This window comes from Mustela erminea, chromosome 21 (genome assembly GCF_009829155.1).
Source record: "Mustela erminea isolate mMusErm1 chromosome 21, mMusErm1.Pri, whole genome shotgun sequence".
Taxonomy (NCBI): Eukaryota; Metazoa; Chordata; class Mammalia; order Carnivora; family Mustelidae; genus Mustela; species Mustela erminea.
Window position 1 is genome coordinate 39,785,900 of NC_045634.1, and position 21,295 is coordinate 39,807,194.

The 21,295-nt window shown below is 57.7% G+C and overlaps 1 protein-coding gene across 4 annotated transcripts in view; it reads right to left on the reverse strand.

The window, feature by feature from the left end:
* Nucleotides 1-309: 309 nt before the first annotated feature.
* Nucleotides 310-21,295, reverse strand: part of FBXO25 (F-box protein 25) — a 48,216-nt gene continuing 27,230 nt past the window's right edge. The window contains exons 3-11 of one of the 4 annotated variants that reach the window (XM_032329315.1): nucleotides 17,677-17,780; nucleotides 16,678-16,727; nucleotides 14,220-14,312; nucleotides 9,907-10,000; nucleotides 8,902-9,086; nucleotides 5,950-6,129; nucleotides 4,061-4,196; nucleotides 1,853-1,879; nucleotides 310-1,337 (exon numbers count right to left, since the gene is read on the reverse strand). In XM_032329315.1, the coding sequence (XP_032185206.1) occupies nucleotides 1,015-1,337; nucleotides 1,853-1,879; nucleotides 4,061-4,196; nucleotides 5,950-6,129; nucleotides 8,902-9,086; nucleotides 9,907-10,000; nucleotides 14,220-14,312; nucleotides 16,678-16,727; nucleotides 17,677-17,780 (1,192 nt within the window). In that variant the 3' untranslated portion in view covers nucleotides 310-1,014. Of the gene's footprint in view, nucleotides 1,338-1,852; nucleotides 1,880-4,060; nucleotides 4,205-5,949; nucleotides 6,130-8,901; nucleotides 9,087-9,906; nucleotides 10,001-14,219; nucleotides 14,313-16,677; nucleotides 16,728-17,676; nucleotides 17,781-21,295 lie in introns of all 4 variants that reach the window. The other 3 variants (XM_032329317.1, XM_032329316.1, XM_032329318.1) reach the window with 3 other exon arrangements.

Below are 21,295 nucleotides of genomic sequence, written 5' to 3' on the forward strand. Positions count from 1 at the left end.
CCCTAACTGCTCCCGTTCACAGGGGCCGTCTGGGCACATCCTCCAACACGTGATGCCATGCCTGGGCTCTGCTCCTCCTCCGTCTCAAGGGGCCGGAGAGCTGCACACGAGCTGCCGACAGCCTGCCCATCCCAGTTCCTCCGTGCACAGCCGAGGTGACTGTGTCAGTGACACCCTGCCTCCTGTGACAGTGCACAGCCAGCAGAACCCGGGAAGGGTCAACAGGAAAAGCCCCTCCTGCGACCCACAGACGTCCCGGGCTCCACGCCACGTCCCGGGCCCTTAGCACCAGGTCAGCACAGACAATGATACTGAAAATCCAGAATCTTTATTTACAAAGACGCGAAACCGCAAACCATTTATATGCTTAGAAGAGGAAAAACTTAGGGCAGGAAGGAGAGATGATCTGCGGGGGCGCCCACCGCTCTCCCACAGCACTGGGCGGGGGGAGCTCATCTATGTGGCGGGAGCAGGGTCTCGGGGGACAGGGTCCCGGGTGACTTGTAAATTCTTTCATAACATAATCCCCCAAATATCCAAAATAGACATGCATTATTTTAAAAATAAAACAATCTTTTAAAGGTTTAAATCAACAATATCAAAACCACAGACACTACTCTTTCAGGAAGGTGTAAAACCGAGGAAGTCAGATGAGTAAATAAAGACGATTTATTACTTTGTCTAGGAAAGCACTTCCAGGACAGTGCAGGGGCGGCTGCACCGGGCGGTCCCACCACCCGCACCGTGGCTGGCCACAAACTGACCACAGACTGACCACGAACACAACGGTACCACACGCTGCGCTGGGCTCACTTCCATCAGTGAGGACTCACTTGGACACAACCAGTGCAGTTAAAATACATATTAAGAAAAATAAATATTCTGCACCCCGTATTTACAACAGCCCATTGTTCTGTCCCCTGCCCCTAATTACTACGAAATCAGGAAACCATGATCTGACTGTTAAGCACAGTAGCAGCCGTACGTGTCAGTGTGGCACAGAACGTGGTGCTACTAACCCAGGACCTTACTGAGCCATAGTAATAAATACACAACGTTGCAAACCTTCACAGACTTAAACGAAGAGGATTTTAGAGAAAGTGAAATGATTTTGCTTGGGATCCCTGATCCCCCTTCAGAACAAACCAACGCCCTGTGGCCTGTCCATGCAGGGGGGGGGGCGGACGCGTTCTCCAGACTCCTGTAGCTCCCTGGTGACAGCACAGCACGGAGAACCCCTTCCGCCTTCAGAACTTGAACAGGTCGATGAAGTGCTGTGGGGACACGGGCATGAAGCAGCTGTCGGGGTCGGCGGCGGTGCAGGGGTGCCCCGAGTCCTGCGGGAGGAAGCAGAGGGGTCACCACGGAGCACCGAGGCCACGGCGCCATGTGGAGGACACGGACCCGCGTTACAAGGGCAGACGGGCACGGGGGTTTGTGAGCAGAGGCAGGTGGGCCAAGCTAGAGGGCCGGGGCCGGGGGTTCTCTGCCTCCCTGGCCTGGCCCCGGAACGCGCGCTCCAACAGCAGGGCGCCCCCGGAGCTCGCACTCCGCGGGAGCCCGGGATCCTGTTTCACAGGAGCAACGACTAAAGAAACAGGCGCTCCGCAGACTGACAAACTAGAGAGCGGAGACCGGGGGCAGCTGGAGGCCACGCCGGGTCGAGGCACCTGCCATGTGGCCCCGTGCCTGAACGAAAGCTCACGGACACGTGTCCCAGTCCCCCTCAGACTGAGCCTGCCCCTGACGCACTGGCCCCAAGGACATCCCGCAAGCGGCTCAGGGGGGCGGTTCTGGCCGGCCGGGGAGCATGCGTGGACGCGACACGAGGCCTGGTCTAGCACGGAGGTACCTTGAACAACAAAGCAAGGCGGCAGTCCTTTGAGGCCGTGGAGAAAGCACCAGGAGGAGTGCGGGGAAGGGAGAGAGAGAAAGGGAAAGCGACGTTAGCGAGAGAGCAGACCGCGAGCGCGTGCACGTGATCTGCAAACTCGGCTGGAGCCGCCCGCGCTGAGGCGGGCGGTGGGAACATTCTTGGAGCCAGCGCACGACCACCAGGACCCATCCGTCCTGAGGCCGGGACCGACACTCCCCTTGCCTCGGAGTCTGGGCTGAACACGGGCCAGGCTGCAGCCCCAACCACAGACTCCCCACGGCACAGGCAGTGCGAGGCTGCGGTCTCCCGGCTCGTACCGAAGACGCCTGGGCCGTGTCTGGGGAAGCCGTCTAGTCTCCCGCGCAGCCCAGCACCTGCTCTGCCGAATGCCTGCTGTCCACCTTAGTGTTGCTCCTGCTCCCTCGTGCTCTGTCCGCGTCCCACTGAGCAGCCTGCCGACCTCCCGACACGCTACCCAGCCACCCGCCCGCTGCCCCTTGCGTGCCCACCACCGTGCGTCCTGCGGGCACCGTGCGCAGGCCACCTGGGGGATCTGCTCCCGCACGTGGGCGCAGACCTGCCGTGACCCCGCCTGGTCCTGCCCGGAGCCCCAGACCTGCAGCGTCCACTCTGGTTCCTGCATGCTCTCTGGTGGCGACACAGCCCTGACCCTGGTCCTGGCCTCCCACAGGACTCCTTCTGTCTGGCTGCGCAGTGACCCCCCACATCACCTGCACCACAGTTCCGGGAAGCTCAGCGACACAGAAATCCGGTTGCAGAACGGACGGGAGGAGGCACAGAGCCGCCTGTGTAACCACGGAGGGAGGGTGCCTTCCCTCCTGAGGCCAAGCCCAGATCCCACGCCGGGACCTACCCCCACGGCCCCATGAGGTCACCGCGATGGGTCTGTGTCGGGGGCCCTGACCCTCAGAAGCTGGGATGCAGGAGCCACGCTCCTCTGTCTGCGTCCACGAGCACCTGCAGGGTGTGGGGTGCACACAAGCCTCCCTCGTGCCCTGGGGCTTGTGACGCAGGCTTCCCCACAGACGGACTTGGGCCTCCCTCACCCATCAGGCCGAGGCAAGAAGACACCTGCTCACAGACTCTGTGCCCTTGAGGAACCGTGTCCTACAGAACAGCTGTGACCACAGAACACGGGACCTGTACCGTGTTTTCACCGCGAGGTGGGAATCCAACTAACGGACGTCAGTGACGGGGAAACAAAATCCCACGTGACTCGTGCAAACGACATCAGTGAACCTCCGTTAAAGGAACAGAGGAAACGCCCTCCACAGGACTGCACTCACGACTCCCCACAGGTAAGAGGAAACCACAAGTGACACTATCACAGACGTCCTCGGAGAGGAGAGAAACCTCCAGGGGTCGTCTCCTTTGCAACAATGCAGCATCCGCCCCACGCTCCCTCCGACAAGCTACAGGTAAACGTATGGCAAAGCGAAGAGCAAGGACGGCGCTGACGAGGCAGAAGCCGACGGCTGTCCCCCAGCAGCACGAGGGCCACCGCACGCGGGTGCACACACGGATCTCACCTGCCGTCGACGGAGCAGGGAGAGCTCAGGACGCGCGTATTCGTGGTCAGGGAGACCAAGGGCACACATGCCAGGGTGAAGGCAAATGACCCGGGACATGAGCTCCCCTCCGGCTGCGGACAGACCGAGCCCGGACGTGTGGCAGGGAGCCAAGGGTCGGAGGGCTTCTAGCGTGCCTGGGTCCTCCGATTCCAAATGTGAGTCAGTAGGTGCTGGTTCAGTTTCGATCAAATACGAAAACCACGTGTCCCTCTGACAGGCTGGGACCTCCCTGCCGCAGGGGCTTGGTGTGGAGGGGAGCCGTGAGGAGGTGCTGGCAGGGGTGCCGGAGGCGCAGGGCTGGAGGCCCAGTGTGGGGCACCCACTCCAGACGCTTTGGCCCCTTTCTCCCGGGCTGAGGGCTGGCAGGAACGCGGCACCACCCAGGACAGGCTGTCCCTGGGGACAATATCCCCCGAGCAAAGACAGAAACGTGGCGGCCCAACACTTCCAACTCCAACCACATGCTGTACGGCTCACGTCCGTGACTCTGTCCCCCACCCCGACATCCGGGGAGAACAAGCTCGCTTTCTCAGCCCCACTCCCCTCACGCCCGCAGCAGAGCCCGTGGAGCCCCCCGGCTGCCCCGCTTTACCTTCCAGAAGAGGATGCTGCAGTGGCGGCAGAAGTGCAGCGTGTCCCCGTACTGCTCCCGCGGCGGGTAGTGCTTCTGCAGCGCGAAGTACATCAGCTTCCACTCCACGTGGCCCTTCTCCGACACAATCAGGTGCCTGCAGAACTGACACACCACACACTGCTGAGCGCCACGCCAGGGGCCCCGGGACGTGGACTCAGACCCCCGTGGACTGAGGCAGAGGGGGCGAACCCCGGGCCCCATGGCATGAGCACATGGGACAGCACAGGGCAGGCGGGAAGAGCCTGGTCTGCAGCGACGCCCACGACCCGTATTATGGGAAAATCACGTCCCCTGCCCGGTGTCTCGACACCTGCATCTCTGTACGGAAACGACCACCTGACTGAAAACAGGGCCAAGGACCCAGCACAGGGGTGGCCTGGGTGCCACACTCTGTCACCGAGGACCCCACGGTGCCACTGCACACCCACTAGCTCGCACATGATTTAAAACAAAAACAAAAACCCATAACAAAAGTGCCTGGGGGACTCCGTCGTTAGGCGTATGCCATCGGCTCAGATCATGACCTCAGGGTCCTGAGACAGGCCCCGCATCGGGCCCCCAGCTCCGCGGGAAGCCTGCTTCTCCCTCTGCGCCCCTGCTCGTGCTCTCTCTCTGATAAACAGAATCTTTTAAAAACAAACCAAACCTGACCCAGGAAGCAGGAGCACCGTGCGGGTGTGGGGACACCGGAGCCCTTGGCTCAGTGGCCGGCAATATATGACACGCAGCCTGGGGGACAGAAGTATGGCGGCTCCTGCCAACTTTAACACAGGTGCCATGTGACCCAGGATTTCCACTCAGGTGCACACCCACGTCCACATGAAAACGTGGACGCCAGCATTCACCGCTGTAGAATTCATCAAAGCCGCAAGGAAGAAACGACCCAGATGTCCACCAGCTGCGCAACAATCAGCGGAAACGGGTCCGGCCACGGAGCGGCTTGCTGACCGGCCACGGAGCGCCGTGCGGCCGGGTTGGGGAGCAGGGGGCCCACAGGGCGGTTCCACAGGGAGGGGAGGTTTGGTGGACCAGGGACTGGTGTGGGGCCAGGGCTCGGCGCGGGGCGTCTGTCCCTCAGGAACCGCTGCAGGGCGTGAGGGTGGACTGCGGCCTCGGGAGACGGAGTGGCCTCCCCCATGCACCAGCCGTCCGGCCCCAGGCCGCGGCTCTGCCTGCTGCCCCCAGGGCCTCTCACAGGGCAGCGCTGGGGACCCCTGCGCCGGCCAGCCCCACACCCCGGCTTCTGCTTCAGCCGCACCCGCACCCCCAGCCCACATCCTCCTCCAGCCTCGGACGCGGCTTCTCCCGGCTCCAGGAGCTCCTCAAACAAGACCGCACTTCCCCAGGGCATCCGCCCGGAAAACCCCAGACGTGGTGGGGCCGCTGCACCCTGGTGCACAACACTGAGGGCCACAGGTGCCGTTTTCTCAAGGACACCCCCCCCTCAGCCTCTCAGAGGGACAGTCTCCCGGGGGCCACGTGTCCACGACTCTGTGGCTCCACCCGCCCACCCGGCCGCAGCCAAACCCGCCTCTGATGGGAAGAAATGCATCAGGGAGCTGCTGCCCTGTGCCCTGCCCGCCACACACTGCCCTGCACCAAGCAGATGACCCGTGCGTGTGCGGGTCTCACGGAGCCCCGCATGACGAGTACGTGCACCCAATGCCCAGGAAGTCACATGCAGACGTGCCCTGAGCAGGCCCCCACGTCTGGGTCTGCGGGCGCAGTGAGCAGGGAGGGAAGGTTCAGAGAGCCACGTGCAGGCGCTGGGGATGGTGACGGCGCAGGCCAGCCTCCTTCCAAGGGACACATCCCACACCACGGAGCCCTGAGGCCACCACACTCACCTGCTTCTCGGCAAAGTGGTACTGGCAGAGTTTCTTCCACAGACGCCTGTCCTCACTGAGCATGGACAGCGTCGGCGTCACCTGGCCCAGTGTGACAATGTCCCAGCCGTCAGAGAATCTGTACAAGATGTTGTTGAGCATATGCAAAGGGAGGTCACTGAGTGTGAGGCCGTCATTCACCTGCCGGGGTGCAAACAGACAGGGCTGCACTGCGTGCGACACCCAGGAGCACCAGGCTACAAGGACACCGCACAGTCCCCTGACAGCAGCTCTTCAAAACACAACACAACCAGAGACACAGCTGAAGTGTCACCGTCCCTCACACTTGGCCATGGGAGCCCTGAGGCCCTGTGTCGAGAGATGGCTGGTCTCACGAGGACCCCGGAGGAGAGGAGGGAAAAAGAACAGAGGCCAGTCTGTGCCCTCGGCTCCCCCAGACCCCGTCCGAGTGCAGGACTCACTCGTCAGACGTGCCACGGACATGGGGTGGAGAGGTGGCGGGGTCTGAGAATGGAGCAAATCAAGCCACTGATCTGCCACGGAGGCCCGTCCAGCCGCCAGCATCTGCTGTCCAACGCGGGAGCTGCACCTGCTCCCCACAAGCCTGCACCTGTGTCCCAAGAAAGGACGTGACACAGTGTGTAGAACCCATGTGTCGTGGTATCGGGAGGGAGAGGAGCACACACGTGGGCAGCCGAGTGTCGCAGCCGTGGGCTGGGCACGCACCCACGCCTCCTCGCACGGAGACGGGGCAACGGCTCTGACCCCTCACGGCGAAGATCATGCGGGCTCAGGGATGCCTGCACACCTGGCCAGGGCCACACGCTTCTGATGTGGCTGGGTGACTGTCCTTGTCCCCAGTGGTCAGCCCCAAGGCCGGCTGGCTTCCTTCCGGCTTCTGTTTTCTCCAGTGGCCCCAGCAGCCCCGCACAGAGCACACACCCACATAGCGATACTAGAGCGGGGCTGCGGGGAGGTGCTGAGAGGCCAGCCGCGCCGCTCTCATGTCCTTGCCGCCGCAGCGTGGCCGTCTTTTTCCAGAAACGCTCTCCTGGCCCTTTGTGGGCGGGGACCCGGGAGGAGGCGTCCTGTGCCCCACAGCAGGGTGACAAGTCAGGGCTCATCTCTGAAGATGTCTCAGGGGCAGCCCCTGGGTGTGGAGGCCTCGGCACTGGCTGCCTCTTTGGGGAAGAGCCCGGCGCCTGGGACATCACCATGCAGCGTGGTCACACGTTGTCACTTCAGATCCTACCAGCCACGGGCACGTGCGCATGCGCCCCCAACGGGCTGCACAGCATGAGCAGGTGACAAGGGGCTCATGGAGCAGCTGTGACCTCAGGGTCTCGCAGGCTGGCGCACAGCGGGGTCGCCCCGAGATAGCACTCGTGTGCCTCATTCCTGACCAGGTCTTCACGCCGTGACAGAAACTACCGAGACTCACTATAAATGCCTCCTTCTTTGGAGACAAGCTCCTGCGTCAGGAGCTCACAAACACCCTGAGGCTTGTCCAGGTGAATGAGGTGGGAGGAAAAACCCTGGGTGCATGAGGCACCAGAACCCAGTACCATAACCCGGTCTCCAGCCCGCGGTGACTGCTCACAAGACACAGCTGCCACGCCAGCAGTTTCCGCAGAGAGGGCTGTGACCACTCCAACAGGAAGGGGCACGGGCAGCCAGCCGGACAGTCCGTTGAGGCGCAGGGCCTTCAGCTCAGCCCCCCACTGCCCGGCTGAGCCATTTTGCGCCGCAAACCCCGTAGCCGTGTCACCGTGTGCAAAGGAACACAGCTCTGGGAGGTCTTGCCAGTGCGCCAGCCCCGGTGACCCCCACTCCTGTGGAAGCACATCCGTCCTCCCTCCACGGCCTTGCGGGGCTACAGTTCCCAGGAGATGAGGGCAGAGGACCTGGCGTGAGAGGGGCCGCAGAGGGCTATCCCGCCGCCTGCCCACTGCTGCCTTGGGGAGTCCTTGCCACCTGCCAGCAGACTGCAGCTGCAAGGGGTCCGTCCCCATGGACTGGACCCCAGACTCAGGTCCCAGGACTCACACACCAAGTCCCCTCATGGGCATGAGCTGGCCTGACCCCAAGGCACGCACAGTCCTGGCTGTCCTGCCCCGGGGGCTGCTAGGCTCCCTGCCCACAGTGACCCCCTGAATCCAGGCTCCCTCCCATCTGGCCACACAGTTCTCTTCCCCAAAAGGCCCTCTGCCCCCTGGTTTGCAGCAGCTGTACAGCTGCCCGCCCGGGCTCATGGGACCACATCTATGCTGTGAAGAGTCGGCGTGACCGCAGGCGACACCATCACCCCCTGATGGGCCGCAGGGCACGAGGCCACAGGGAAGCCAGCTCTGAGTGTGCAGTTGCACCGCAGTCAGGAGGGCGTCCCCACCGCTGCCCTCCGTCTGTGCTGCCTCCGCGCTGGCGTCGACAACAGCAAGACCCTAAAGGAAGCCCGTGGCTTCTCTGCCCTGAGAGCCGGCCAGGCGAGGAGAGACCTGGCCTCTGTTCTCTACCCGCCGGAGCGTGTGCCGGCCCAGCTCTGCAGCTTCTCCCCCTCCTCAACGCACACTTCCCAGCCTCGAGCTCCCTTGCTGACGACAGACCCCCGCTGGCCACCTGCACCACCTCCTCCTCCGAGAACCACACACGACCCCAGAGGACAGCGGGGACGGGGGAAGCACGGACCCTGCATCGGGGCGGGGGGTTGCCGGCAAACGAGGCGCCATGACTCCTGGGCAGCTATTTTCGTTTCCAACATCTCATCTTCCCCGGAAGGCTCGTCACCACAACACCTCGCCACCCGTCCCCGTCTCGACGACGACCAGCCCCACTGCCTTCCCACGAGCAGTCTAAGCCGCCCCACGGCCTCTGGCCCCGATGCACCTGGAACAGAGTCTCCCCAGTGCCCCGCGGGGCTGAGGCCTCACACTTGGGACCCAGCATGTCCCGTACCTTAGTGACCTGCAGGTCCTGCAGCTGCTGCTGCCAGCGGAGGACAGTCTCCAGACGGCAGACCCAGATGTTGATGTTTCCCACCAGCACAGACTTCCCGACACCCCGGAGGAGGATGCAGAGGGTGGAGCTCAGGTCCTGGAGGAGGTCCTTGATGAGCCGGGGGTTCTGGTGGTCGTCAAGGACTGGAACACAGCAACACACACCGTGGGAAGCTGACAGAGACCCGGCGCCGCGCCCATCCCCGTGGCACCGACGAATGCAGCACAGACGCACTGCAGGAGGGGAAACGTGTGACCCCAGAGGCCTGGCGCTGAGGGACGGACCCCGCATGACCCGGTCGGCGAGGAGGGGTTGGGGTTCCAAGGGGACGGGGTCCGTGCAGTACCACGGCATGTTCTGGCAGCAGGTGGAGAACATGCTTCATGCAACCCAACTGTGTGCCTGAAAACGACTGAAATGGTAAACTCGGAGTGTGTGCATTTTACCACAATAAAGATACTGATGTAATGTCAATGCAACCCCAAATTGGCATCATTTTTGAGACCCCGCCAGTAGGATGAATTTAAAAGAACATCAGATATTGCCGGACGGCGTGATTCTGGGGGTGTGCAGTTTCAGCTGTAGAATTAGCCGCGTCTGCCCTCCTTTACCGTCGTCCCGAGGAGCTCGCACACGTGCGTGTCGCTACCCTCGGACGCATAGGCTCACGGTGCGGCATCTCAGGTCCCTCTTACTGTCGGCTGAGGACTGATCAAGACAGACTGAAGCACAGAGCCACAGGCTCTCCTGAGGCCTTGGCGACTACGACGCAGCCACGCTGCTTACGGGGACGCACGGCTGAGGTGACCGACCGGCCGCCGGACAGGAGAGACTCCTCTGAAACCCAGGGACCCTCCCTCGTCCCGTGGGAGCAGCCTGTCCCGATACGACGGCGTCACCCACCCTGGGGAACAGAGGCAGCCCCACCTCCTCCTGTTCTCAGACACGTGGGGCACCTCTTACCCTTCTGGACAATTTTGTCCAAAACGTTGAAGTAGTTCTTCTGCGCCACGCCGCTCAGGGACGTTAACTGGGATTTCGCAATCAGCTGCAGGAGCTGGAGGAGGAGAGGACGTGCGTGCCTGAGTTTGGAAGCAGAAGCCCCCACGCCGCCTTGTCCTCTCCAGAGACCCCACACCTGTCACGTCTGTGCTAGTCCGCTGCCTCCGAGGGTGGGACACTGTTTCCAAGGGCAGATTCCACGAGGTTTTCGTCTCAGGCAGGTTCTCCTTGGGCCCACCTTTCCCTCAGCGCTCCCCTCACGTTCTGACCACCGGGCCATCTCCCGTGGCCTCGGCAGCTGGGAGGACCTTCTGTCTCCCCCTCACCCCGTGTCGTCCCTCCTCATCTGCCTACCCCTGCCCCCCCATCCCTTGCCCTGCGTCCCAGCGTGGGCTCCTCTCGGGCCCCTCACCCACCCCACAGCACCCCCCGTGCCCACGTGGACCCACGTCTGATTCCCTGCAGCCCCGGCTGGGGTCTGCCTTCCCGTCCGCACCCCCGGTGCGATGTCGGGATGTCAGGTGGCGGGGTCACGGGCGCCCTTACACACCCCTGCTCCAGCTCCCTTCTGCACCTGCTCTGCGGGGCCTCCTAGGCACCTCACCCCAATGCCGCAACCCAGAAAGCCACTGTCCACACCAGCAGGACTCGTCGGGAGCCCAGAGCCAGGCCTCCCTGGCCCAGGAGGCACACCCGTTCACCCCCACCCACTGCTGCTGCGCAGTCCAGGCTGCTCTGGGTAACTACACCCGCCTCCTGCCTCCCTGAACGCAGGACTCGCCGGTTTCCAGAGGGAACAAGGACACAGGAGCCGGCAGATGCTACAAGTAGGACGGCCACGCAATGACCTCGAGGGGACAGAGCTCCCACTAACGCTTCCGTGAGCGGTCCTCTTCCTCTGCGGCAGTGACCGCAGACACATGCGCTGCGGGGCACAGGCGACCACAGCTCTGGTCCCGTCAAGCTGGACATGCTGGAGACGGGCCCAGGCCTGCTCCCGGCCCCTCCTCTTCTCGCCCATGTACTGCCCCCACCTGCCGGCTTCAGCCTTCAGTCATGTAAAATTCCAGAAGCGTGATTCTTAAGTCTTCTCAATCTCACACATTTAACAAAAAAGGAATGGAACTGAAACTCTGTAATACAGAGCATTCCAACCAGCCGTCCTAAGCCCATGACCCTGCCGTCTGGGCTGGTTTTCCAGGAGACTTCGGGGCCCAGGACCCTGTCCCTGTGCTCAGAGGCCAGCAGGCATCACAGTGACACAGAATGCACTGGAAATGCGCCTCCCACTTGGGGATCACCTTGAGCAGATGATCTGTGAGTCGGGACCCCCACTTCTTGCTTTGTCCCTTTTCTCCCCTTTCCCACCGACTCTCGTCTTATTCACAGACTTCTAGAAGGGGCAGTAGGAAGGGCTGCTATTTCCTTTAAATTATACTGTAACACAATTTACAATTTTACACGGGTTACAGGACCCCTCAGTGGGTCTACTCATCACGCAGGTGGTCTTGTGGACAGCACCGGCGTGTGGCCTGTTAAAGGTGGGCCAGGTCCCTGCAGACCCACAAGAGGGATGTTTCAGGCTTCTGGACGATGGGCTTCTGCTGATCCGCCCTCTAAAGGACAAAGCCCACACTTCCAGTACACCCCACGCCGGGACATAGCCATCTACCATAACCATCAATTTATGCTGTATCACTTAAAAACGTCACAGCTACAGCATCTAATTTAATCTTACTGAGGTCAAAGTATCAAGTTAGTTGAAGAGTGTCTCCTTTGACTGGAAACGGGCGTCTCTGATAATACTGAATGAGAAATACGAGTTTCTCAGAATTACATATGATACGATTTTACTACTATACAATTTTAAACAAAAGACAAAAATCATAAAACTATCTTCCAAAGATGACAGAACTATAAACAGGAAACTCAGGTAAGCGTCAACCTCTGAGGAAGGAAATCAGGCCACAAAGATGTCCCCAGACGGCACGTCCGCTGACGCTGTTGGGAACGCCCTACCCGTCCAGTCGCACGCTAGATGCACACACGCTCCCGATACTATCCCATGAGAGTAAATATATTCTCTACTAAAGTAAACAAGCATCTGTGTGAGGCCCCACACGTATTTCTCGGTCCTTCCTCTTTAACACATCTTGTTCTAAGGGAATCGACAGATCTTTCTAGTATGCTGTAACCCAACAAGTTTCTGGGGAGCAGACTTGGCAAACACCAGGTGTAGTGGCCTACCGCCAATTCTTGAACTGACAACAAGGAAGATTTAAGAAAAATGTATCTTTTTTGTGCTAAGGAACAGAGAAGACATCTTTTTGTGAAGGATCTACATTTTAAAATACAGAACCAACCTTCTCTATTTTAAAAATGTTTATTTTTTTTATCAACATATAATGTATAACTTTCTCCATTTCTAAACACCTAGTTTTCTTGAAAAGAGAAGGAACCGTGGACTCAGTAAAATAACCAGTAATAAATTAATTATTTCAGAGTGCCCTACAAGTCAGTTTGTACCTTCAGCAGAACTCGCGGTATTTCACAGCAGTAGGAAATCACGGCCTGAGCCACCCAACAATTCACGTCCACGGTGGCTCACTGGGCCCCCTTGCTTACTCACTCTGGGAAGAACACGCGCCCAGTGAGCTGCTGTGCTGGCTGCGGTGCTTGGGGCAGCAGGCTTCCTACACGGCCATCCTGTAAAGGGTGACTCTGCACTACTGGGAACCTCACAGGCCTTTTCACTGAGCTCGAAAGGCCACCACTGCAAGATGTCACAGGACACATTTAGGAAGGTCACTTGTTCCCCCTGAGAAGGAAAGTTCCTAAAACTAAGAGCAGCAAGGTCTCCATCACTGAACACGGCCGTGCACCTGCCATCACTGTGGACGTGGCCTGCACCCTCCACTCAGGAGGGCATCCCAAGGCTTCCGCAGCTGAAACCATCCTCCTTCCAAACATCTGTGAACAACTGTGCTCTGGCCCGCAGGGAAGACGGAACATGCACAAAACGCGGGTGCTGTGCCTGTGAGTCAAACAGCCCTCGGTCCCACCAGCCTCCTGCCAGAGCGTCGCCCAGCTGCGAGGGCCATGCAGCAGGCACGGGGTGCTGGGGACACGGGACACGCATTCGCTCCACTCCAGAAGCTGGGAACCAAGCCCTGTGGCCCCTGGGATCTACAGAGCCTGCCTTACCCAGGCTCCTGGGGAGGCCCTTTCCCCTGCCACCCCAGCTTCTCATTTTAACGCTTCATGTGGACATAAGACTTTTAGGGACTGCCACTCAACCCCACAGATTCAGTACTTAGAAATATTTTGTAGGAACATATAAAATTGATGATTCGAATGCAGCAGTTACATGGAATCCTTGGAACAAAGTACCCAGCAGTAAAGGACTAAGTGAAACCCCCAAACTCTGAACTTTACATGTGTGAACTGTAGGCGAGACGTGGGCCTTTCAGGGCATCCCAGGGGTGCGGCCCCCTGGCCATTCACACTGCACCTTTCCTGGGGGAAAGATGGGGCCAGAGCGGCTCAGTCCCGACCGACTCCATCCTCCTGGTCAGTTGCTCAACCATCTCTTAGGGAAATCTGGCTTCCACCATTTAACATTCTTCCAAGTCAGGAAGCTGCTAAAATACTCTTTCAGAAGACTGCACTTTCGGAAAACCCCACTCGTCCAGCAGTCCCACGACCCACCTCTTGGTGACCATCTGTCAGCCACGTGCAAACACGGCCATCGGTGAGGACTGGCTCACCCTCCAGGGCGGCGGAGGGGTTAACGAACTCCTCTCACAGGATCCCAGGAGGAGTCGGGGCCTAGAGAGTTGCAGACTGTCCCATCCCCCGCTACACCTGTTCCCCAAGCAGGTCACGAACCCTGGGGACTGCCGAACGTTTGCTATACGGCTGAGTGTGTCTGCGGCTGAATCGCAGAGGGCGCACTCCCACTTCACAGAGCCGGAGAGAATCCGGCACAGGACCCTGCACTCGACACCGTGAGTGTCGACCCAAGGGTGCGGCTGGGTGACACGGGCAACGTGAGGCGGCCCCGGGAGAAAGTACGTGGCATGAGGGGCGCTGGTGCGGGAGAAACGCCCAGCACTTCTGTTTCCTCCTGAGCTCACTCCTCGTGCTCTGCTCTGCTATCAAACAAGCACAACTTTGCACCAACACTAGAACTAGCGCCTTAAATATGTACACGTGTCACCTTCAAATCCCAGCCCATCAAGTGTCCTCGAAACGGCTTTGAAACCAAGACTTACTTTGACCACGTAAGTGAATCTCCGAATGTCCTGAATTGCACTTGAGAAGTCTAAGCGGTTGAAAGCCTCTCCCAGAGTACAATAGCCGTGCCTCTGCGAAAACAGACACAGAGCAGTTGAGATCTGTAATTAGTCACTTAGTCAAAATGGAGTGACAGTTAATGTGATTAGTCTGTGCAAATCTTTTTTAATTTTGGGAAAGGGCATTTGTTTTTATGATATATTCCATCCTTAGTGGGGAGTAAAAACAGCAATGGTAAATGTCACGTAGAATTAAGACGCTACGCTCTGCCACTCTCACACCACTACAGACACGACGACAAAGACAAACACTTGGTAAGGATCCTGTTGATTTCTCTTGCCGGACAAGCTGGGGAACTTCAATCACACTGGGGTGTATTCTAGGCTAAGCTCCTACAGATGCACAGGCCATCTGCCTGGCTACTGTGAAGATGGGTTTGCTGCAGACACACACGCAGAAACGCCCACGCCCTGTGCAGGGAGCCCCTTGCCCCGTGGGTCTAGAGGGCTCCCCATGGGTCTGGGAGGCACCCCGCACACCGGGCCAAGGCCTGAGGCCCAGGGCTGGGGGTGACGACGTGCAGTGTCCGGGGGGGAGCAGAAGACACCTGGCAGCGACCAGGAGCTGGTCGTCAGACCCACAGGACCCAGAAGCCAAGGGAACAGGCGGACACGGAGAACGTGTTTTCGGTACTGGAAACCCTGCCACCTATTTCAGCTGCGTGTCCTTCATGACGGGCCCTGCAGTCTGCACCGGTCTGCACGGAGCTGTGCACTGGGTGTGAGGAGTCATTCCAAACTTGAGCTTCTGCACTGGAAGTCCTGAGAGTATACGGAGATTTTCAAGTCACGGTTGTGGGGTTAGATGAACTCGTGACAGTCCTAGAAACATGAGGTGACAGATGACCCCTTGCCTCTCAAACGGATGGTGGGACAGGCGCTAGTGAAGCAGCTGGAGTGCACGCCCGAGTCTCAGACCAAACACACCCCATGAAAGTGGATTTGGTTTTGTGCCCAAATCCTAAGAATGGTCCTAATGTGTGCACAAACCAACAAGACACATGTTTTTAAACAATACACGTTATTAATGAGTCCACTATACGCAGACTATTTTCCTGGGAGCTGTGCAGGAAGCAAAGGTGAATTATAGATTATAATCTGAAGTCCATCACTGCTGACATTTCTACTCCTCCTTGAACGGAACTGTACATGCTAGTATAGACACAGACTCCTTTTCAGGCGGCCACCCATGCCACAGCGGCCTCTTTTCGGGGGGGATTAAATCTAATTAACAGACTATGAAACACTTGTTTGGGCCACACGAGCCCACCTGCGTTTGGGGGGCCTGGTACCACACGTGGAAGCTCAGAGGCTGTGGGGCAGCCCCAGTGGGCCACGCAGACAAGCAGCAACAGTACCTGGTCCGTATCAGGTGCTCAGCCCAGAGACGCAGCCAAGGGTAAGAAGCCTGGCTGTGCTCCTGCCCCAGGGCCCACGCAACACCTCTGCAGTCTCACCAGAAATTTCCCTTTGCTGCTCATGCTGTCCTGACTGGCTCTCTGCTCTGTAGTCAGTGTGGTAACACAGAGCAGATCAAGCATTACACAGGCATGAGCAGCAGCCAGTCAGAGTCTGCCAAGCGCTCCTCTGACGGGTCTCATGAGCATGTGCGTAAGCCGAGACCGAGCTCAAACCCACAGCAGTCCTCACCACCAACCGGCCGGATCAGTCTTCCGGCTCAGAAGCCAGCCCTAAGCTTCTGGGAAGTGGGGCCACATCAGAACCACCATCACTAACACTTCTGGACATCCTACCCCTACACTAAACAACTACTTCCTCAACCGTGCTCCCCGACTGCTACCAAGTAAGGAAAGGAAGAGCGTCCCAGGCTGCGAAAGGGAGGAGGCGTCCATGGGTACTAAGGAGAGAAGGAGGCAGAGTCAAAGAGAAAGGCCCACGGCCCACAGAAAAGCTGCCGCCAGCGGGAGCAGGACGGGCTCCCACTGGTCTGGAGAGGCTCCGACTTCACCACAATGTCACACCGGTTCTAGATGGGGGCCACCCCTGTTCTCACTGCCCGCAACACACGAGAGCAAAAACACACATGCCAGCAGCACCTGAGCTCACACCAGCAGCTTCTGGGGAGAGGCGGTGGGAAAGCGTCACACCGTCTAAGGGTCCATCCTTGCTCTGAAACAGCCCTCCGGTTGACGCAGATCTGCGGCGGGGGCACTAACCACACACAGGTACACACAGGTACACACACGTGCGTGCACACACATGCACACACGAGTCACCGCTTCAAAGATCCTAGGTTTTCATCTGCTAGAATGTGAGCCAGAGATCTCATACTGCAAAAGAGAGAATTTATTTAATATGACATTACGTATTCAACAGAAAACACCAAATACACTCTTATTTATAATAGAATACTTACTTCTCTCGTGCTTTCTTTATGGACATAGATCCATTTCTCACGATAAAAACCTAGAATAAAAATTAACTTTGTTTTTAAAATCTGGCAAATCATTTAAAATGAAGATTTTTACGGAATTTCAACAGTTGTACATGGTAATAAAATTAATCTGACTTAGACAAGAGATGCTATCACTTGGTTGAATGTCAACAGAATTGCTCTGTTTCCCGACACCAGTTTAAGAGCTGCTGAAACATCTTGACATGAAAAATGACTTCAGATAGTGTCACATCTTAGCAACTTAGAAGAAAACTAGCCCTATGAGAAACTGCAGTTAATAGCAAAACATAAAGGACTATAAAAACGTGATTTGTAAAAAAAAAAAAAAAGGAAAGAAAGAAAAAAGAAAAAAAAAAGAATTGATTAGTCATTAGTTCTGAGTACCCTAACAATTTTTCTTCTTCTACTGTTGCCTTTTTCATGCAACTCAGTCCCTGAGCCTCAAGGACGTGGCGACTCTGTTCTCCACAGGACTCCGTCTTCCCCAGCAGCCTGAATACCCTAAGACAGAGGCCAGCGACTCCTGCTCGGGCCACAGTGGGAAGTGGAGCCTGTCGCGCACGTGAGCCACGGGCAGGAGGCTCCCTGCCCGACCCGGCCTGCGTGCTTCCCTCGGCTCCCAGGCCAGCTCTGCCCGGAGTCCAGAGTCAAGACCCCTGCCACCTGGGCTTTTTGCTTGGGAGCGAATGGGTAATTGAGCTCACGACCATTTTTCAGTGATTACACATGCAGGAGCTGCTTTTTGGGTTTTGCTATCTTTTTTGTTTTAGCAAATCTTGCTCACTAAATGGTGAATCTGCAAAGAGTCTGACAACCAAGTCGGTGGGCAGTACTGCATACAGAGCCGTTATTCACGTGTCGTCCCCTACTTCTTCAGACAGCAAATCGTCAAAACACTTTAGTATGTCAATATATTAAACAAGTAAAATACCAAGAAATTGTTAATAAAAATGATCTTACATTGAGCATTTGTATCATTTCTAAAATGATCCTTTTTCCTCTTTTTGGACGTGTAGTCCTGCTCTTCGTTACTGAATATTTCTTCATCGTCACTATTTAAGATACTGAAATAAAGACACATTTTATTAAAGACTTTCACACGGAGATCTTCATTCGGCTTTTCTTTTATAAAACAAGATACTGGTTTGCAACTCAGGAGACCAAAACAAAAATTGGGAAATTCTGAAAGCAACCATTGACTTTCAAAGCAGCACATTCCAAGTCTGAGGTTACACGGCTAATGTGTCCTCTGTTGTTTGCGGCGAGAAATCGGAGGTTTACCAGGTCCTTCTGAGGATGCCAGAGCAGGAAGGGCAGAGCGCGGTCAGACCAGGCCGGGGTGTTGGGTACGCGCCACCAAAGAGAGGCTCACACTTGACGGCCGTCACTGTGACACGGATGTCACAGACAATACTACAAACACTCGGGAAGTAGGTCAGTGGGAGAACAGGGTGCCCAGTACAGACTCATGGCGTACCAATTCCTGAGCCAACATTCCTTCAGCCCCCCAGGCTCCCACACTCACCCCTAACCACCACTGCACAGGAGCTGGCTTAGGAAGCACCGACCGAACAATACGGACTGTTAAGGCGCTTAACTGAAGCCAGGTGACGGAAAAGGTTGATTTTCCTATTTAAATACATCTAATTAAAAGCTTTCCCAATTTCTCTTTTTCTTTCTTCCCCATTTTTTTTGGCTAAAATAAGGAAACAATAAGGCAGTAGCTCAACAACTTAAATACATTTTCTTTAAAAGGTACTTTATAGTTTAAAAAAATAATAACAGTACACAGCATTCCACCCCATCAAAGGTAAAGGTGCACACAATTTTTATTTCCAAAACACCATCAGTGGGCCAGTCAGAGGCTCGCAGAGAGGTAATGAGCTGGCTGGCGGAGGTCTGGGCCCAACACTCGGGCCGAGGGCTAATGCTGCTGTTCTCCAGCACACTCGACGAGAAAGCGGTGACAGCTCCACTAGCCAGTGTTTACGTCTCACGAACGCAGCTGCCTGCACCAAGAAGACACTCACACCGCACTGTCAACGGCTGTAAATCACCAGGACAGGTGCAAGTGCACTGACAAAAACATGCGAAGTTTCCCATTCGGTGGCAGGTTCCACCAAAGGAACTCCTGGACACCGGCTGGTCCCATGGGGCCACACTCAACCTTAGGGGAGTCGGGTGTCCTTGATCCAGACCCTGAACACAAGTCAGCTTTTCCAAACTAGAGCCAGGAGCACACCAAGGAAGGGCAAACATCTGCTGTTCTGTACTGACCACGCCACACAGACGACACAGCCTACAGGACGGACCCCCCGACGGGAGACGCCATTCTATCCCGCAGACACGAAGCAGGACTGGCTGTAGGAGCTGTCCTTCTGGCAGGTGTATCACGGTGTGGCGATGGCCCCTGGGGCTCCCCATGCTAGCACACACACAACGTGGCCATGTGGGTAGTGTGAAGGTGCTCACTGGACTCAGTCAGGTCCCGGGGCCACACCAGGCATGGCACCCCACTTGGGTCCACACGGATCATCAAGAGAAAACCCCCACTCTAAGGAAACGAAGTTGCCATTTTCACAAAGCATATCTTCAGTGGTTTTTATACTGCCAGGTAAAAACATACACACATCTAAGCAGGTAAGAAAAAGAAATGCTTCCAAGATTGACATTCAACATTTAAAACCATCATTCCGTGCTAAGCGAAGTAAGTCGGAGAAAGACATTTATCATATAATCTCTCTGATACGAGGCATTTGAGAGGCAGGGCAGAGGGTTACGGGGGGCGGATAAAACAAGATGGGATCGGGAGGGAGACAAACCATACGTAAGAGACTCTCAATCTCACAAAACAAACCGAGGGTTGCCGGGGGAAGGGGAGGGAGAGGGTGGTGGGTGACGGACACTGGGGAGGGCGTGCGCGATGCAGAGTGCTGTGACGTGTGTGAGCCCCACAAGTCACAGACCTGGGCCGCTGGGGCTAATGATACATTGTTTGTTTAAAAAGAAAAAAGGAAGGAAAGATGGGAGGGAGGGAGGGAGGAAGAGAAACTCTCACTCCGTTCCGTGCGCACGCGAGCCACTGAGCCGCCGCAGTTCACAGGGACGCCCGCCTTATCACCTCTGGTTTTACGCGCGAGATCAACAGCGCCAACTCGGATTTAAAAGTCCAGAAACTTAACACAAAACCAAACAGCTGAAATAAAAATGAGTAGAATGAACAGACATTTCTCCAAAGATGACACACTGGAGGTCAACAGGCACAGGAAACGATGCTCCGTCACCAGACATGAGGGACACAGTGAGCGGCCAGCTCCCACCTTGCAGGACGGCCACCACACAGAGCCTGGAAAATAACAAGTGTTGGCGAGGACACAGGAGCCCCTGTGCTGGTGGGAACGAAGAGGGGCAGCCTCCTCGGAAACACGTCTTTAGCAGCACCCCTACAGAAACCAAGCACAGCACCCCTGGCTGACCCACGCCCCCTCCTGGGTGGTGCCTAGGAGTGAAAGCAGACTGTCCGCGGGCATCTGCACACCGGCGCTCCCGGCAGCCGGCAGGCCAGAGCCGCTCGTGTCTGCGCACACGGGCGGACGAGCACCACGGAAGGTGGTCCCTGCACACAACAGGGCATCCTCCAGCTCGAAACAGAAGGGAATCCCGGCACACACCGGGACGTGGGGGACTCCGAGGACATCATCCGAGTGAAACAAGCAGTCACGGGAGGACAAAGTCCGCGTGCTTCCGAGGGCCTGCGGGACGCCACGGAGTCAGAGAGCAGGGTGGACGGAGCCGGACGTGGGAGGAGACGAGGGGTCCAAGCACGGGGACGGGGCATCGGGGGGGCATGGGGAGGGCCGCAGAGCGGCGCGCACACACTCCGTGCCCCCCACACCAGAAGACGGTGAACGCGGGGCGAGGTGTGCTTTACTCCCCGCAGTGCTCGGGCCCTCCCTCTCTGCCAGTCGTGGTCCCCTTACCACCCCCAACTGCTCTGAGGTAAGCCCCCAACGGGCTCTCTCTCAAGATGACCCCAGTCCTGCTGGGGCAGGTGTGGCGAGTGTCTCTTCACAGACAAGCTCCCGCCGGCCAGGGAGTGGGGTGTCCCCGACGCCTGCGCTGTGTGCCCTGCTTCCACAGGAAGCTCCCGCGGCCCCCACCACGAGGCAGGGCCGCACACTCTGGCCAGGAAGCCCGTGCGCCTGCAGCTGCACCTCGTCGGGGCCCTTCTCCGGAGCCGCCCGCGGTCTTCTGAGCACACTTAGACACCGCGGTGACGCACGGCGTCTCTCCTTCCCCGGGTTTTGCTCGGGGCGGGAAGCTGCAGCCCCCAGCCCCGCCCGCCTGCGCCCAGCAGGGACCTCACACGCTGCGTGGACGCAGGCAGGATGGGGCTGAGGAGTGGCCCTTCAGAACCCGCCTAAACGCTCACCCCGGTTCCTTATCAGCCCTCAGAGAGGTCTCACGCCCCTCTCTCGACGTCTTCCCCTTCCTCTAACGGGACCGTTTTGTTCGCTGGACGCGTCCAAGGCTCCCTTGCCCTACCCCCATCTCAGAAGTCATTTTCTCCTCCTGCTGC